At 32.4% G+C, this 18,225-nt stretch overlaps 2 protein-coding genes across 2 annotated transcripts; one reads left to right on the top strand and one right to left on the bottom strand.

Moving 5' to 3' along the window:
* The first annotated feature begins 4,397 nt into the window (after nt 1-4,397).
* Nucleotides 4,398-8,710, top strand: LOC134714234 (uncharacterized). Its single transcript, XM_063575473.1, has 4 exons — nt 4,398-4,535; nt 6,457-6,660; nt 7,241-7,348; nt 8,148-8,710. Exons 1-4 carry the CDS (start codon nt 4,512-4,514, stop codon nt 8,409-8,411), a joined length of 600 nt encoding a protein of 199 aa, XP_063431543.1. The 5' UTR covers nt 4,398-4,511; the 3' UTR covers nt 8,412-8,710.
* Nucleotides 8,711-10,990: 2,280 nt separating this feature from the next.
* Nucleotides 10,991-16,044, bottom strand: LOC134716851 (uncharacterized). Its single transcript, XM_063579861.1, has 3 exons — nt 14,535-16,044; nt 11,918-12,008; nt 10,991-10,994 (listed from the first exon to the last, which is right to left on the bottom strand). Exons 1-3 carry the CDS (start codon nt 16,042-16,044, stop codon nt 10,991-10,993), a joined length of 1,605 nt encoding a protein of 534 aa, XP_063435931.1.
* Between the last annotated feature and the right edge of the window lie 2,181 nt (nt 16,045-18,225).

Raw genomic sequence — 18,225 nt, 5'->3', positions numbered from 1 at the left:
AACATGTTTATGAGATCACAACCCTTCCGTAGCCAACGTAGAAAAGTAAACGCATTACAATACGCACATTTAAAATTCAGTTCAAGAGAAGTCCGAGTCTAATGTCAGAAGATGTAACCAAAGAAAATAAACAAAATGACAATACTACATAAATAACTTAAGACTACTAGCAGTTAACTGACATACCAGCTCCAAACTTCAATTAAACTGATTGAAAGATTACGATTTCATCATATGAATATCAGGCACAATCCTTCCCGTTAGGGGTTTAGTATCATACCATCATAAAATAAAATTGAGAATGGAAATGGGGATTGTATCAAAGAGACAACAACCCGACCATAGAAAAAACAACAGCAGAAGGTCACCAACAGGTCTTCAATGTAACGAGAAATTCCTATAACATATAACATATATAAAAAGAACATAACCCGTGTCATGCCAACAACTGGTTTTTGAATAAATGTGTTTATTTACGCTGCAAAGACCCTATAAGTGGATGTGAAATAACTGAATGTAAAAGAAGTCTGCATGTTGAGCTATATTTACGAATGATGTTCTTATACCGATAACATTAAGTAAATGTTTTGACTAGTTTGTGATATCGAAAATCCTGGTGTAATAATTTTTCAGTAATTCATAATTTTTTCTCGTTAAAATCTAAAACATTGTTACATATATACACGAGCAAATCGTACAATTTGAAAAATATAAACACCGTAAGGTGGTGACAAGGGAACGTCACCATCTAAAAATGGATAATTAACGATAGGAAATGAAAAATCATCTCTTTTATCATAAATTTTAGTATTAAGCTTTTCGTTAGTGATATAGATACCAAGATCGAGGAAAAGGCAGTGGTCATTGTTAGTATTAGCTTTATATAAGTAAGTTCAACAGGATAAATCTCTTTAGTATACATACTGAAGTCGTCATTATTGAGAGCAAAAATATCATCCAAATATCTAAAAGCATTATTAAGTTTGTTTATCAGATGCTGATTCGATGGGTCTTTGCCGATTTTTGTCATAAATTGTAACTCATAGCAATACAAAAAAGGTCTGCAACAAGTGGTGGACAGTTAGTCCCTATTGGACTTCCGATAACCTGCCAAAAAAGGAATCTCCAAAGCGAACAAAAATGTTATCTAGTAAAAATTCATGGGCATATATAGTATCAAAGCATGTCCAATTGACATTTTTTTTGTTTATTGCTACTAAAAAATAACATTAAGTGAACATATGCACTCGCATTCTAACTTTTTAAATGCCCAGTTAATTAGGGATGTGATTTTTTTCTTAATAAGAAAATGAGGCAAAGTGGTATATTAATATAAAGGCAACAGTAGTCAAAACTCATAAATCCATGGACAAAAAACAAAATCGGGGTAACAAACTAAACCCGAGGGAAACGCATTAAATATAAGAGGAGAACAACTACACAACACTGAAATGTAACACACACAGAAACAGACCAAGCATCAGACAAAATTCCACGAGATACAACTACCATATAGGGTAGAAAAATCCAAACTTTGAACAGATTTAAAATCACCAATATATGCATGCAATTTATCAATTACTTTCAACGAGGCTTTGACACTCCAAAAGTAATTGATTCCACTATTTTCAAAGGCCTTATTTGAGCAATTTAATATCAGGATTTTTATTGTACCAAGTGTACAAGTAAGTAAAACAGACAATTGAGTAGTGGAACAATGGCTTGAAGATGAAATAAATGAAAGGGTTTTTGTGTAGCTTCGGAAGCCAGTACATAGTTGGGACTTTCATTGTAATTGGTTCTGCTTGTAAAATAGTAGCTAAAAGTTTGTGTTTGTTATGTTTTTTGTAAAAATTGCAAAAGAAATCAGTTTGAGTCGTTGTATATATTGAAAACAAGAACTGGTTGTATAGGTCGTAATGAATAATTTATTATAATTTCGGCAATTTCGAATTAAATATTCAGGAGGAAAAGTGATATCATTTCAGTGACTATATATGACATAGAAATAAACGGTCAACGCATTTAACCGTGCAGTATAAATATAAGTAAAATATCATTGATGATATCTATGAACACGTACCGAAAAAGTGTGTAAAATCATGCGTAAGAATATCTCAAGAACGTTTTGCGACAATCCCTGCAAGGACCGGTAACTCTGCTTTGAAGACTGTTATTGCGTGAAAATATAAACGCCTACTCATATCCAATCTTTTAGAAAAATAGAATTTTTACAGAAAAGTGTCCACTATGCACTTGCACTGAACTATAATTAGAATAGTAGAATAGAATGATATACAAATGAAAAATTATATATACATGTAACTGGTATATTATTATAATATATAACAACAAACCAGTCTTAATATGTATCACTACAATATAATACTCATTACGGTGAGGTTGAATTGCCTGTCATTATTCATCATCTACGTATGAACTTGTCTCAGAAAAAAATATCTCTGTACATTAACCTCTGTTTCGGGTATAAAGAAGTGATTTTTTTCTGTGACAAGTACTTTTGACAATCCACAAGAACTTGCGGTCAACCGATGTTCAGTACGTCATTAAAATTAACATTTGCAGTTAGTTAATTTCCGCCTTGTCATACTTACATACTTACATATATCGTTCATCCAAAAACATAGAAAAAATACTTCCATGGGAGGTGGGCCTGAGTATTTCCCTTTTAAGCAATCAAAAATAGTAAAATATAAAAATATTTAATTGAAAGCATGTGACTCATTACATTTTGTTCAGAAATGATATAATGGATATTGCTACAGGAAGAAAATAATGTATACAAAATAAGACTAAAAACTTATTTTCCTCCGCCTTCAACTATAAATCATTATAATCAATATGTTAAGCTTATACAATATATCTTGTTTTAGATCACCTTTACAAAAGGGCCAAGTGAGTTTTTCTCATCACTTGGTGTCCGTCCTCTGTTTTCTGTTTCAAAAATCTTCTTCCCCTTAGGGCCAAAAACCAAACGTGACCACAATCATTACTGGAATACTAGTTTCTAGCTTTTAAATGTGTTCGATGACCCCGCATGCCAACCAACATGGCCCACATAAATTAGAACATAGGGATGAAATGCAAATAATTCAGAATTTCTAGCTCTACCATTTGTTTATATATGCCAACACTGTTATACAACTTCTTATAAGAGTTATTGACCTTAAATGTCAAATTTTACCATTTTATTTTTCATCTGGAAAAGTAGTATAGATAGATTTGAATAGAAAAATGATCAGAAAGACAAGATATACAGATAAGTTTCATGGTCGAAATCTTAATTAATTCCTTATAGAGATATAACCCTTTAATAACAATTTTTACCAGTTGCTTTGTGTTTTTGCTTTGTATCTGAATTAAAATAATTGACTTCAATAAGCAAAACTGATCAGCCAGTAGGACAAGATATTCAATTAAACCAATATGGAGGAAATATGCACTAGATAACGAGAAATTTGAAGTCCAAAAATGATCAGCGAGCCAAGATATACTTACATGAACAAATCCAATTTGGTCAATATAGCTAGAAGACTGTCGGTTAAAAGGATACAGAGATATAAGCCGAAATCTACATTTTACTCCTTAGTTCTATTGTTAGCCATGTTGGCCATCTATGTTGGATGGCCGGGTCATCGGGCACGTTTTTTAAACTAGGTACTCAATGATGATTTTGTCCAAGTTTGGTTAAATTTGGCTCAGTAGTTATTGAGAAGATTTTGTGGACGACGGACGCCAAATGATAAGAAAAGCTCCCTTTGCAATTTGTGAAGGTGAGCTAAAAAGACACAAATTACAGATTTAAGAGCTTGGAAGATTCAGAAAGCTAATAACATATAATTTATGTATATTCTGACTTGAAAATCGTAAATAGAAAAATTATAGATAAAGTGCAAGTAATATGTTTGTCGTAAATGAAGTTTGGTCATTAAAGTTAATTGTATGGTTATACGAAATTCAATGGGGCTTTTTATTTTATGTCGAACCGCTTGAAAGTACATAAAACAGTTAGTGCAAATTACTATGTAGCAATAAGTCAATGCGGAAATATTTTTTTATAAGAACATATTTCGTGCTTTCTTAACTTAGAACTACAATAAACGTCTTAAGAGTCATCAGTATCTTTTAAGGATTTCTAATTGACAGGTGCATATGATTAACGGACACGGCGATATCCCTAGCTATATTATACCTATCCTACTCTTTTATGGTGTTCTACTAAGAAACAGTTTTGAAAATGTCTATACTGCCTTCTAGGGAATTTCTTTTTGTTCAAAATTCTTCACGTATCTTAATAAATGTATCCTTGACAGTCTAAGTGTCCTTATGAAAACGGATTTGTTCAAGTGGGTATACTGTAAATATATTTGGGGAAACCTATTTCCCTGCGTGTTGGAATTGTAGTTGTATAACATCCGACTAATATAAGAAGGTATATAAACGGATAAATTCTGAGTTCCTTCAGTTAAACGTCCTCAGTTTAAAGTAAAATGGCAAAAGCGGCAATGATTTCAGTAAGTATATCTCATTAGCATATCCCATCAACTTATTACATTACAGAGAAACCAGTTGTATCAATCTAATTAAAATACTGATCCCTGATTTTGTTATACTGCATATGAGCTCATATTTAGTATAACGAAATCAGAGATCAATATTTTAATTATATTGCAGTTTATATAAATCTGTACTGTTTAAATTATGTATATTCTCATCTGTACTGTTTAATTTAAGATTATTTTGATTAGATAGTTTTCAAAAGTACCAGGATTATAATTTTATACGCCAGACGCGCGTTTCGTCTACATAAGACTCATCAGTGACGCTCATATCAAAAGAGTTAAAAAAGCCAAATAAATACAAAGTTGAAGAGCATTGAGGACCCAAAATTCCAAAAAGTTGTGCCAAATACGGCTAAGGTAATCTACTCCTGGGGTAAGAAAATCCTTAGTTTTTCGAAAAATTCAAAGTTTTTTACACAGAAAATTTATAAAAATGACCATATAATTGATATTCATGTCAACACCGAAGTGCTGACTACTGGGCTGGTGATACCCTCGGGGACGAAACGTCCACCAGCAGTGGCATCGACCCAGTGGTGTAAATAGTTTTCAAAAGTACCAGGATTATAATTTTATACGCCAGACGCGCGTTTCGTCTACATAAGACTCATCAGTGACGCTCATATCAAAAGAGTTAAAAAAGCCAAATAAATACAAAGTTGAAGAGCATTGAGGACCCAAAATTCCAAAAAGTTGTGCCAAATACGGCTAAGGTAATCTACTCCTGGGGTAAGAAAATCCTTAGTTTTTCGAAAAATTCAAAGTTTTTTACACAGAAAATTTATAAAAATGACCATATAATTGATATTCATGTCAACACCGAAGTGCTGACTACTGGGCTGGTGATACCCTCGGGGACGAAACGTCCACCAGCAGTGGCATCGACCCAGTGGTGTAAATAGTTTTCAAAAGTAGAACTAGTCTAAAAAAAATTATGACGTCTGGCAAGGATATTTTAATTTATTTCTGGGAAGGCGTCCCAGAAAAATAATAAAATAGCCTTGCCAGACGTCATTATTATTTGGACTAGATTAAAACCAAAGCTTGCATATGGTTTATTTTCTTAATTGTTTGCGAATTTTATCATGATGATGTTTATTTAGAATCATAAAAAGTAAAGATTTTAATATTTTCTATCATCAAGTCTTCATTTTCAAGGACGATGATAATTTATTGAAAGAAATTTTATTTACATTATACAAAATTACACATACAATTTAATCAGAGATTTTCTAAATGTTTTTTTATATTCGTAAATTGAGAACGAACATGTTTCGAAATAAAAAAAAAAGGTATTTTAACTTTTAACAGCATTATTTTGTATAAATCTTTTATTGAACCATGAATAGAAATAATATTGTTTTGTCCGTTGTTCAATAATCAAAAAAAAAATGCAGTTTCTGAATTAAAAGTCTTCATCTTTCAAAATCCTGACTTAAAAATTGTAATACTGATACGTGTACGTCACCAATTATAATTCAAATTTCAGTTCTAAGATTTATGTAGGGAGTTAAAATGACATTTATGTTATATTTTTAATGATACCAAACATTGAATCTACGCAGAAAATAAGCCTTCTTTTTACCTCAGTAATTTTATAAATCAAGTACTATTAGACATAAGTAAATAATAGTTCATGACTTATTTACGCCATAATTGAATGTAAAAAATGCTGGTTGGTGACCTTCTGCAGTTGTCTGTTTTATAGTCGGGTTGTTGTCTTTTTGACACATTCCCCATTTCCATTTTCAACTTTATGGTTATCATTTGAGTGCATTCTATTCATGTATACATGAACAGCTATGTGAATGGTACTCGAGATCTGATTTTCTTATAATCAGGAAATATTATCGTCGTATATTGTCGATTTCAGAGAATCTCGTTAATAGTCCTATTTTTGTTATGTGAAACACTACTTTGTGATGCAAATCCTGGAAACAGAGGCAAACCTCAATGGATAAAAAATAATACCAGTATTGTGTCGATTTCCTGTCCAGCTAACGTACAAAGACTGAAGATACTAGACATAATACATTCTGGATTGACACCATCAGCTAAAACTTTGAAGCAGAAAACAGTACGTCAACGTTTATTAACCTTGGTGCAAATTTTAAGTTGAACATAACTGAAAACTAAACATTAAAAAGTAAATTATGTGGCGGAGAAGCGAGAATATATGCATCGTTGCGGGATCGCTGATCGGCTAATTCAAAAATAAAATACAAAGTACTGTGAGAATATAACACAACTCTGAAAAAACTTATATAACAGTTATCAGTACGTCCATGCCAACTGCTAAATTACAGAAGAAAATAACGTAGATGGAGATATTTCAACAAAGACTAAACAAAAGATGCTACTGAAAACGATAAGTTTCTCACTGTTTATTGGCTATACTGATTTCGTTTGATGTTTGCATTCTGGAAATGTTCTACTTCAAAAGAAACTGCTATTCTTCTTGTTATTACGTACATAAACGCGTTAATTGGTTGTTTTTTTTATTATGCAACTTTTCTATCCAAAAATTATCTATGTATGTTTTATGGTGATGAATATCTTAGATTTGATGCATGCGTATAATGAATTAACTCAGCGATAATTTGAGGGCGAAGAGCAATGTAACTGACTTTTATAATCAAATAAAAATATAATTTCAGACATCAAGGATCAATCTACCTTGGATGATGCCATATTTAGATAAAGCTCCTATGTTGGTAGGATTTCCTACTTTAGATACCGAGGGAAACTGTTCTATCTGCAATAAGGTATGGCGGTTGTAAAAGATATAACATCTTGTCAAGTTTTCTGTAAACTTATTGCGGTATTATACCACCACAACAGATAAATAATTTTTGTAAATTTTCTGTGAAGGTAGTGTTGCAGAATACCATAACCTCAGAAAACAAAAAGTAGAATAACAAAACTTCCGAACTCCAAGGACACTTTAAAACGGAAAGTCCCTGATCTAATGGCAAAATCAAAAGCTTAAATACATAAAACGCATAGAAAACAACTGTCTTGGTACAGTCATTTTCTTGTGTTGAAAATTTTGGATTAAACCTTTTAATAGCTAGCTAAACCTCTCACTTGTATGACAGTCGCATAACATTCCCTTATATTGACAACAATGTATGAAATTTAAAATAACCAAAAAAAAATGAAGACATATGGACAATGTTTGGCCAAGATGTTACACGTTTTATTCAATCAAATGCTGTTTAGTTCATGGGTATTTTAATTAAAGGACAACTCCATAAGATGTTATCTTAGAAAAATAACATTTTCTTAAAATCAAGATGATAGCTCAATGGATTAAAACATTTCTCTAATTTCTAATTAAGGGGAGATAACGCAGATTATTATGTTTCGTGAACGTATAATGAGAATGTTGACAATATGTTGTTGATCTGAACTCGTTTTTAGGAGCAATCCATTTAGATATTTTCTTGGTATAATGTTGGGTTTTTTTTACTTTCTCTCTAGTTATCTTGTATTGAAATGTTCACAAAAATGTATTACAAAATATAAACTGATTTTTTATTTGTGATTGGATATATTTTGTAGATCAACTCATGCTTTACAGCTGACTGTGAGTCCCTAGGAAACCTGATGATATTAATAAATAATCGTATGTCTTCAATGTATTCAAAAGATATAGCAAATATAACACGTGACTTCTATTTCATCAGAAGGCAAATGAAATGTGAACCCTTAAGGGTGTTCAAGTATCAGGAAGAATGGCAACCAATTGATATAGAGTACAGAATCGCAAAAGATCTCGTTGAATTCACAGATGCACTTCAAAGCCGATATGCTAATATTTATTAATATCACATGAATGTTAATTTGTTATTCGACTATCAGGAATTTAATGTAGTATCAAACTTTAAAAAAAACATCAATGAATTTTAAGACAAACTTTTTAAAGCGAAAACTTCAAGTTTATTTCAGTTTCATACAAAAGGACTATATTGATAGGCTAACTTATTAGTTTACAAAATATGCATATCTTTACTTTGAATTCATTACATAAGAACAGTATATGGGCTTATAAATAGATTTGCCAAATATATGATGCAGCTACGACTGTGATGTTGATTCCATCTTTAATAAATACTAGCATCTGATTTAGTACTTTCATATATTTTTCTTACAGCCTGCAACCTTATCATATAGTTAATCTAAATTGCTCGCCCTTATTGTACATTACGAAGCTGTACATAGTGATCAATGACTACTCGTTATAATAGAGAGTTTTATTAACTAATTCAAGTGCTCTTATAAATGTAAGGATAGAATAATAAGATTTTGATTATTACTTCAAGACAAAACATGAATTTCTCTCATTGTTGAAGATCTAACAGTTGCGTATAATTGCTTAAACACACTTCATTTGAAATGTGGTGAGTAGTTGTCTCATTTGTAATCATATTACACATGTCCACATTTTTAATTAATTATTACTTAAATAATTTCAATGATATGGTAAATTAAAACATTCAATATATATATTCTATTACATAGTAAGTCCCCTTATTTTGTGATATTCTCTTGGTAGAAAAAAATCATAAATTCAGACCATAAGCTGCATCGACTTTTTAATTCATTTAAAAAAGTATGTACCGAGCTTACAATTTCGTAAAACAGTCGAAGATAATTTATTAAGCTGAAGCATACAGTCGAAAATTTGTAATTATTTTCTAATTCGTGCTATCAAACGCAAATAAAGTATTAATGAACAAAAAGTCATACACCTATCTATAGGAACCATCTCGCCTAGACGAGTGCAGCAAAGTTTTATCATCTAATAATTCAACTGTCTTCAAATAACTTTGCCAGCACACTAATCTAAGACCGCTGCAGTAAACACGTTTTACAAACATATCTACAATGTGAAATAATAAAATAAAACTTAGCATTTAAATGACTAGCAAAACGATCGGTCGTATAAAATTGAGTATGGAAATAGGGAATGTGTCAAAGAGACAACAACCCGACCATAGAAAAAACAACAGCAGAGGGTCAACAACAGGTCTTCAATGTAGCGAAAAATTCCCGCACCGAAGGATTCCTTCAGCCGGCCCCTAAACAAATATATACAAGTTCAGTGATAATAAACGCCATACTAATTTCCAAATTGTACGCAAGAAAATTAAATTAGAATAATACAAGACTTACAAAGGCCAGAGGCTCCTGACTTGGGACAGGCACAAAAATGCGGCGGAGTTAAACATGTTTATGAGATCTCAACACTCCGTCTAAAGCCAATGTAGAAAAATAAAACGCATAACTATACGCACATTTAAAATTCAGTTCAAGAGAAGCCCGTATGTGGACCCCACATTTCATCGATAAGATTGAAAAATGAGGATGGACACCCTAATCTTCATGATCAACCATTTTGTTAACATAATCAGCCAATAAGTTTTTAGTACGTGGAATCCATTGTACATGGATTGATATACATTGTTGAGAACAAACGGAAAATATAGAATTTGCCAAATTTTATAACTCAAATTTCATGCTTCCAGATCTAACAATTCTTACACAAATTTGGTTGTCTGTGAACCATTTCAATGTTCTCTCTTTGAAAACGTTTTTTCCTTTATCTGTTGATTTTCATCTCTTATCATCAATTTTGATGCCTTACGACTTTTAGCATTAGTTTGTAAAACGTTATAATTATAAGTATCTGTTTTTAAAATTCTATCATTATTTATTAATATTTTTGGTGGAAATGTTTGCAGACGATTTTCAAAGAAGCCATAATGTTTAACTCCAGGTTCCATCCTCTTGTTATTATCTTTTATGCATAATGGTGTATATATTAATACGGCGGCTTTGTGAAAAATTGTGGACATCCTGCTTCAAGCATGACATTTGGCACAGACCTTCATCAACTATCACTCTTTTAAATCGGATAGGGAGGCATGTGGGAAAAAAATCTAACTTCCGGTAAAATCCAAAATGGCGGACATCATTTAATCAGCCCAATGTCGATGGCTAGTATGTGAAAAGGTGTTATTATCATGCTGTTATCATAATATTTGGTACAATCCTTTGTTATGTACTACTTTTGGATATATTATATAGATTTGATGTCTTCAAAAACCCTACTTCCGGTAAAATACAACATGCTGGAAAAAGAACTGAAATAAGCTTATTTTTAGGGAGGGTAATTGAAATGTGTTTTGTGCAGGAACCTTTCTTTGAAGTCTCTCATGGATACAATATATAAGACATATGTCTTTTGAACCCCTACTTCCGGTGATATCCAATATGGCAGACAAAGAAATATCTAATTTTTATTTTAATATTCATTTTTTTTTTAAATGCAAAGAAAATGTTTTTTTGTGCTGGTCATTAAACCTTTGGCTTAAAGTTATCCTTAAAACCAATTATTGTATTCAACTGTAAATGATTAAATACAAAGTTAACACTTCAGGTAAAAAAAGCAATATGGCGTAAATTTCAAAGATGAGTCCTCAATCCATATCTTCGATGTAGAGTTTTGGATAGATTGATTAAAAAAAATAAAATCATTAAAGTACTAAAACATCTTTTGAATTGCTAATTTATGGCAGCAAATACATGTTTATTCACAATCGAAAACTGATTTTCCACATTTAACAAGACCGTGATATTGGTTTTTTTTTTACATCCAATGTACAAGCTTCTGATAAGATGAGGAAGCCTCACAAAAAGTTGTGCAAAAGGGTTCCCATGGATTATATTGTCCCCTTTGCCATTCATAAGCGTCTTGACTAGTAAGCATTGTAACCAATTTCAAGCTTGTTACTCATTCACACCTGCCATGGTATATTGCAAGTTTTACATGCTGAAAAAACACTAGACTGAGTCGTGGGAATAGCCTTAATAAGTCTTTCCTCTTCCAAAAACACTTGTTTTCTTGCTTCTTTAACCCCATCTGACAAAGTTCGATCTTTCAACAAAACCACGTATCGTTTTATCAATGAAATGATCAAATCCATATCTGGTGATGTTGGCTGATCAATCATCATTATAAATTTTAAAGTCATATCTTCAAACGCCATTAATGTCACCAACGCAGTTCCTTTTCCAGCAAACGTGTTATGTCTCGATGCCTAGTACATTTGAAAGGTCATGGATAGATATATATATTTAAAGCTTTTCCCACTTCCAAATGCAAGCCAAAATTTGTCTGCCCTATGTCACGAAAGAGCGAAACAGCAATGACAGCAACATCAGTATCGACTGTTCGAGTCATGGCTGAGTTGAGTATGTATTTCACTGCATCACTCTAATGCATCTTGATTGTAGTGTCAGCCTCATCATGTGAACATGGTTCTTACCTTGAAACATCATCATATGGTGGATAACACAGAACATTCTCAGCATTTGCTGCTACAACTACCTTTTCCGCAAAATCTATTGAGCAATATGCTGTGAATAAAAACTTAAAAGGTATTTCTTATTGTCGTCATCTCTCATAAAACTTTGCCAATTTTGAGGAATTTGTTTTGACCCTTGATTCGCCTGTGTATCCCCTTTCCCCTAAAAGTAGCCCTTTCTTCTAGCAGCAGCCTGTAAACTACCGGTATTGTCTATGAACGCATCCGAGAATTCATTCACTGTTGTTCCAGTTTCAAGGTGTTTCATTACGAGTATGCTGATAGGGTATTATGTCCTTACCTTAAACAATACCTTAAAACTGTTAGAGGAGTGAATTAATTCTTTGATGCGTATGGTAGTTGTAGCAATAAATGCTCAGGATATTCTATCTTATCCACCACGTGAAGTATTTCAAGTTTAGCACCATATTCGCATTAAGAGGCTGACACTAGAACCATGGTACATGTGTCTGGTGCAGTGAAACACGAACGAACTCAAACGAGTCATGATTCGAACAGTTGTTACTGATGATGCTGGCATTACTATTTTGATATTCTGTGACATAGGGGTGGACAAAGGAGGCCAAAAAGCTTTGGATAAATATCTATCAATGACCTTTCAAATGTACTGGGCAATGAGTGATCACACACACACTTATTGTGATCCATGGCTTTACCGGTTGTGATACGGTTCTATGTTCGCTTGAAAAGGAAAAAGACTGCTCGGGAGACATTGATGGCATTTGAAGATGTGACTAACATAAGGAATGATGATTGATAAGCCTAAATATCCTGGGTTTAACTGTAAGATCGAACAAACTTATCAGATGGGGTAAACATGGTTAACGAAGCAAAAAAATAACTTTTTTTTTGAAAATGGGAAGGCTAATTGAGGCTACTCCTACAACTTGATCTCGTCTTTTCCAGCCTGTTAAACATACAATATACTAAGGCAGGTCCTAAGGGGGACGAGCATGGAAATGGATCTTATGCTACCCAGTCAATGCGCTAATAGATGGTAAAGGGACAAAAAGGATCACTTTTTAGTAACTCTTTCTGAGGTATGATGTCCGCCATTTTACCAGCAGTTAGACATTTTTTGAAATGCCTTTCTATCTGAATTAAAAGAGTGATAGTTGAGGAAGGTCTATGCCAAATTTCATGCTTGTAGCAGGATGTGCACAATTCTTCTGAAATATGCTTGTACATTTTAGCCGCCGTACTATTAACTATATTCAATTTGAAGCCATATATTTATATAAATGCAGTGGTGACATCAACTTCTTTAACTGTATTGGTAGGGTTGAGTTGATATGTAAACAAACTCCTCATAAATACCAGGAATGAAATTTTGCATTTGCGACAGACTCATCAGTGACGCTCGAATTAAAAAAGTTAAAAAGATCAAATCAATACGATGTAGCAAAGCATTTAGAACCAAATAATTATAAAGGATGTTTTGGGTACAACTTAAATACGACAGGAATCCAAAGATATCTAGATGATTAATTAATTATATAGATCCATAGAAAAACCAACACACCTACAAGTCTCAAAAGAAATATTTCAAAGCACAAGATATGAGAACAGTGTGTTGAATTATCTAATAAAACGAAAATGTCAAACCTCTTATAAGTTGAATTAACCTTTTCTCTTGTCCAGGTTTTGTAACGCTAGTACATTTTTATGCAAATAACTATATCTGAATGGAGGAAGCTGCAACGGTAAATAATATTCTTTTAATATAATCAGTAATTACATGTAGCAAGCTTTTAAAAAATATAAATACTGTTTTAACTCATTGTTCACTAGTTCATATGTACAGGCGTGTATGAATCCTAATAGATATATGCATTATTTGTATTATTTAAATGTTGCAATTTGAATTGGCTTTATCAGAAAATTTCATATCAAATTGTATTTTCGTGGTACAGTATGTCTGCAATGAGAGCTCTTCTTAAGTTTTCCCAGTCATTTTCATTCTCCGCTTCACTCCAATTTATAAAAATTACGTCATTTAAAATATGTTCAAATTCTGTTGGAAAATTTTCTACTGGCACCTGCCGTGTAATTATTATAATTTTCTGTAAATTGCTTGCATATTTTTCATACTTCGCTCTTTCAATTTCAAAACGTCCCCAGTGTTTGTCTGAAAAATCTTTTGTAATCACAAAAATAATGTTCCGGCTTTGCTGGATTGAGTCACAAATGGCATCTACATAAGCATCGCCAACTGATATATCACGATCTTCAAGGCACATTTTCATTTTCCAGCAATTTTCAATTTTCGGCATTAGGAGATTTTTCACCCAGTGAAGACTTTGATTTGAATACGATAAATAAATATCATACACAAATTTCTTTTTAAGTTCTGTTTCAACTGCTTTCCGAAATTTTCGATAAAACCAATACGTTATTTGCCATTTGAAATTTATAATAATAGCTAAAGGGACGGTAATTGTGATAAACGAAACCAGTAACCCAATGCCGACTCGAAGCCATATTTCATTGTGACAGATACTGAAATAGTCATGAAACTTTTGATAAACTTTGACAGTTGTAGTAATAGAACCATTACTCAACATGCATTTATATTCTTTGTTTGGTTCATCAAATTCAATATTAGTTTCAAATAACCATCGAATGAAATCTTTTGTTCCGCAGGTACACTTGAATACGTTTCCTATCAGAAATAGCTTGAAAGTCCCATTCTTTTTCTGTTGTTTATCAAGCCAGTTTCTCATAGTTGCGTTTATCGAATCTAAAATATTTCCCGAAAAAACAAGAAAATTTAATTTCTCTAGTGGCATTAAAGCCGTCGGTAACTCATCAAATAAATTGCCCTGCATTATAAGTTTTCTTAATTTTTGGTTATAAAAGAAGGTATCGTATCTAAGTTGCCATAACTGGTTACCAGATATGTCTAATTCTTCTACTTCTGGAATGAAACTAAAATAGTGTCGGGTATGTTGAACAGTCTGCCATATCCCAGTAAAACGAAGAATCACGGTTGTCGAATTTGCAAATAACGACATTGAAGTGTTCCAAGACGGAATTCCAGAAAAATCTATATACTTGATGTTATTTTCACCTTTTAATTCAATTTCAGGAAAATTTCTTATATTGACGTATGCCACATCTAAATATGTCAGATTTGAAGCATTCAGAAATACTATTTTGTTCCTAAGTTGTTGATTTGCAAGGTAGTATCTGTGTCGTATTTGTCTCAAGTTTGGGGGAAGCGGAAGGTATACAGTCTGTACAGGAGATTCCGTTGTTGGTGTAATAGAATTTCGTTTTTGTAGACACAGAGGCTTGTTAATTTCTGTATTTTTCCAAAAAATTGAATTAAAGTTCGATAACTGATTGTCAGGAAGATTTTTAATGTTTTGTCCAACATTTCTGTACGAAAGAGGATTATAAGACATGTCAAAAGATATCAGGTTGGTAAGCTTTCTACTAATATCCCATAACTCTGTCAGTTTGAATCCGTTGATCAGAGAAAACCTGTTACCTGACAATTCTATGTTTTGTATGCATTCTGGGTATCGGTTCCACAACAACGACTTGGGTTCAAAATCAACAATCCCATTCTCTGTCAAAACTAACGTATTGAAACAAATTTTCTGCAAATGCTGCATCATTTGTCTTGTTAGTATAACTGCAGATGGCGTTTCTATGGGACATTTGTACCCTGGATTAACCCTTGTGAACTGAATCATGTGCATGTGCTTATTTTCAAATGGATACAATAATTTTAAGGCAGATTCCAATGTCATGTTTGAATGATGTATAACTAATGTTTTCAAATTTCGTAATGATCGGAAGGCGTCAGCTTCAATACTGCGAATCATATTACATTTTCTCAAATGAATTTCTTCCAAATTTTCTGGTAGCATTGAAAATGTGTTGTTCAATATCAATCTTAAATCACAGTTTTCAAAGACGATTTTAGTTATATTTTGTAGTTTTTCGAACCCACATTTGTCAAAACCAGGATCACCAATCAAATCCAAAGATAACTCCTTTAAATTGGGAAGGTTTTCAAACAATGGATATTGTACTTTTGATGTATATCCTTTTTTCATATTATGTCTTATATCTAGCCTTTCAAGTCTTTTTAGAGGACGAAAAACGTCGACTTCGTAAGACACAGAAAAATCCAGATTGTTGTTGGTTAAAAATAAACTTTGAAGATGTTCCAAGCCATGAAATGCATTCGTTGGAAGAAATGAAATAGTATTGTGATCAAGATGGAGACTTTTCAGATTACGATATATCCCCAACACATCACCATCTATTCGATGTATTACATTGAACCTCAAATCCAAAACAACAATATCGGCTGGTAAATCCTTCGGAACATGTCTAAGTTCTTTATAAGAGCAATTGGCAGTTAAATCATGCATTTCGCAAATATGATCATGACATTTGTAGCGTTCTAAGCAAAAGACAAATACCATTATCGTTATTTGAAATAAATCCATTACTTATTAGCGCTCGGACAATACTATTTTAATTTAATGTGTTATCGAGAAACGACATCTATCAGGTCTCTCGAGACTTACATTCTGACTTCATAAACCAAGAGCGATAATAATTATACTTATAATACTAATGGTGTTGAAAGCTTTAACTTCTTTACTTATACGGGTATCTTTTGGCGTACGGAATAGAAATATTTCTACCCCCAAAGTTCAGAAACCAATAAAGAAATAAATGAAAAGGGTAAGCTTCCGGGAAGTATTTTCGGGACAAAACTCAATTATATAGCTTTCATGAATGTTGACTTTGATCATTTGTAATCTTCTTTGTGGATAGATAAACTTTAAAAGTGTTAGTTCCATATTAAATGAACATTGTTTCGTATCCCGATGATCTGCTATGAGGAAAGTTATTTTACTTAACATGTAATGTTTATTAGATGGCTAACTTTAGCTTAAGTATATCTCAAAGATGGGTATTTATTTCAAATTAACCCATAAAGTCAGCTTTCCATCTTCGTTTGTATATTATTTTCCTTCCGATCATATAGAAAATCTTGATAAGAAACTATTAGTTATAATGATACAGCATTTTAAAGTTATAAATCTAGACTTTGATATATTAAACTTTTTTCATTAAACTATAAACTTCTTGATTTTAACTCAGACACTATAGGTCTTTTAAATCCGAACAAAGCTAACTAATTTCTATTCAATTGCAAGATCTCATAGGAACCGAAAAACGGACTTAATGGGTATATAATATTTGGCTTCCGATTGAATATGAACTGCTAGCAAAATAGTTGCAAAAAATGTGAAAAATTCAAAATGCTTTTAATATTGTGAAATCATGGATACCACAGAACAATGATCAGGGCTCCGAATATTTAAAAGGATTTACCTTCATCATAAACGCTAAAAGCCGAATATTTGAAAGTGAATGACGTGTAGGAACTGAAACAGCAAAGAGTTATTATATACAATCAAAACGGATAAACAAAAAAAGACGCTAAGTCCACTTCGCTTGTGATTATTGAAGTCTTATTAGTGTCTTTCTAATTTCAAAATTCACAAACGTACGAATTTAGAAAAGTTTGCCGACTACTGTGAAATGAGAAATCGATCAGAAGTTGTCTCCCTTATACTCTAAGACAATTGTTAATCATTTACTGGGCTTTATTTTGTAATTCATTCGATTGTATGAGTGCACGCCATTATTCCGACAGCCCAATAGTACGACAGCTCATTAATCTGACAACCAATTTTTCTGACAGCCTATTGCTCCGACAACCCATTAGTCCGACAACCCAATAGTCCGACAACCCATTGCTACGACGGCCCATCAATCCGACAAACCATTTTTCCAACACTGTAAAAACAAATATTAGTCGGAGGTATTACTTTGTAGTATATCCACTAGTAGCACCATGAATATCGTTTTTGGACCTTTATAGTTTGCTGTTAAGTGTGCTCCGTGTTGAAAACCGGACTTTGGCTGATGGTGGTTTACTGATGTCTTTTCGAGGGGTAACAATCTGCTCCATCACCCTCTCAGATATGTGTTATTTAATTTATTATACTAAATGTTCTGTTATTATTGTCGATTAAATTTCAAATGCAGTAATAAACTATGACGTCTTGTACATAACAACCATCCGTATTTAATAAAGCGCACACTTGAAAAATATTCATATTTAAGCAAAAATATCAGACTTAAATAGCAACAACTTGTAAATCAGCGCCAAAACATGAATATTATAAAAAAAACAAAAAAAAAACTATTTA

The sequence above is a fragment of the Mytilus trossulus genome, chromosome 4, assembly GCF_036588685.1.
Source record: "Mytilus trossulus isolate FHL-02 chromosome 4, PNRI_Mtr1.1.1.hap1, whole genome shotgun sequence".
NCBI lineage: Eukaryota > Metazoa > Mollusca > Bivalvia > Mytilida > Mytilidae > Mytilus > Mytilus trossulus.
The sequence above is the reverse complement of the archived record's forward strand: the minus strand, read 5'-3'. Positions and strand labels throughout refer to the sequence as shown.

What these genes read in the sequence shown, in the direction of transcription:
- LOC134714234 (XM_063575473.1), top strand. Translation starts at nt 4,512, where the DNA reads ATGGCAAAAGCGGCAATGATTTCA. An exon ending in CAAAAGCGGCAATGATTTCA is followed by an intron (nt 4,536 to 6,456) that starts GTAAGTATATCT and finishes TGTCGATTTCAG; the next exon opens with AGAATCTCGTTAATAGTCCT. An exon ending in AAACTTTGAAGCAGAAAACA is followed by an intron (nt 6,661 to 7,240) that starts GTACGTCAACGT and finishes ATATAATTTCAG; the next exon opens with ACATCAAGGATCAATCTACC.
- LOC134716851 (XM_063579861.1), bottom strand. Translation starts at nt 16,044, where the DNA reads ATGAAAAAAGGATATACATCAAAAGTACAATATCCATTGTTTGAAAAC. An exon ending in AGAATATAAATGCATGTTGA is followed by an intron (nt 12,009 to 14,534) that starts GTAATGGTTCTA and finishes TTTTATTCACAG; the next exon opens with CATATTGCTCAATAGATTTT.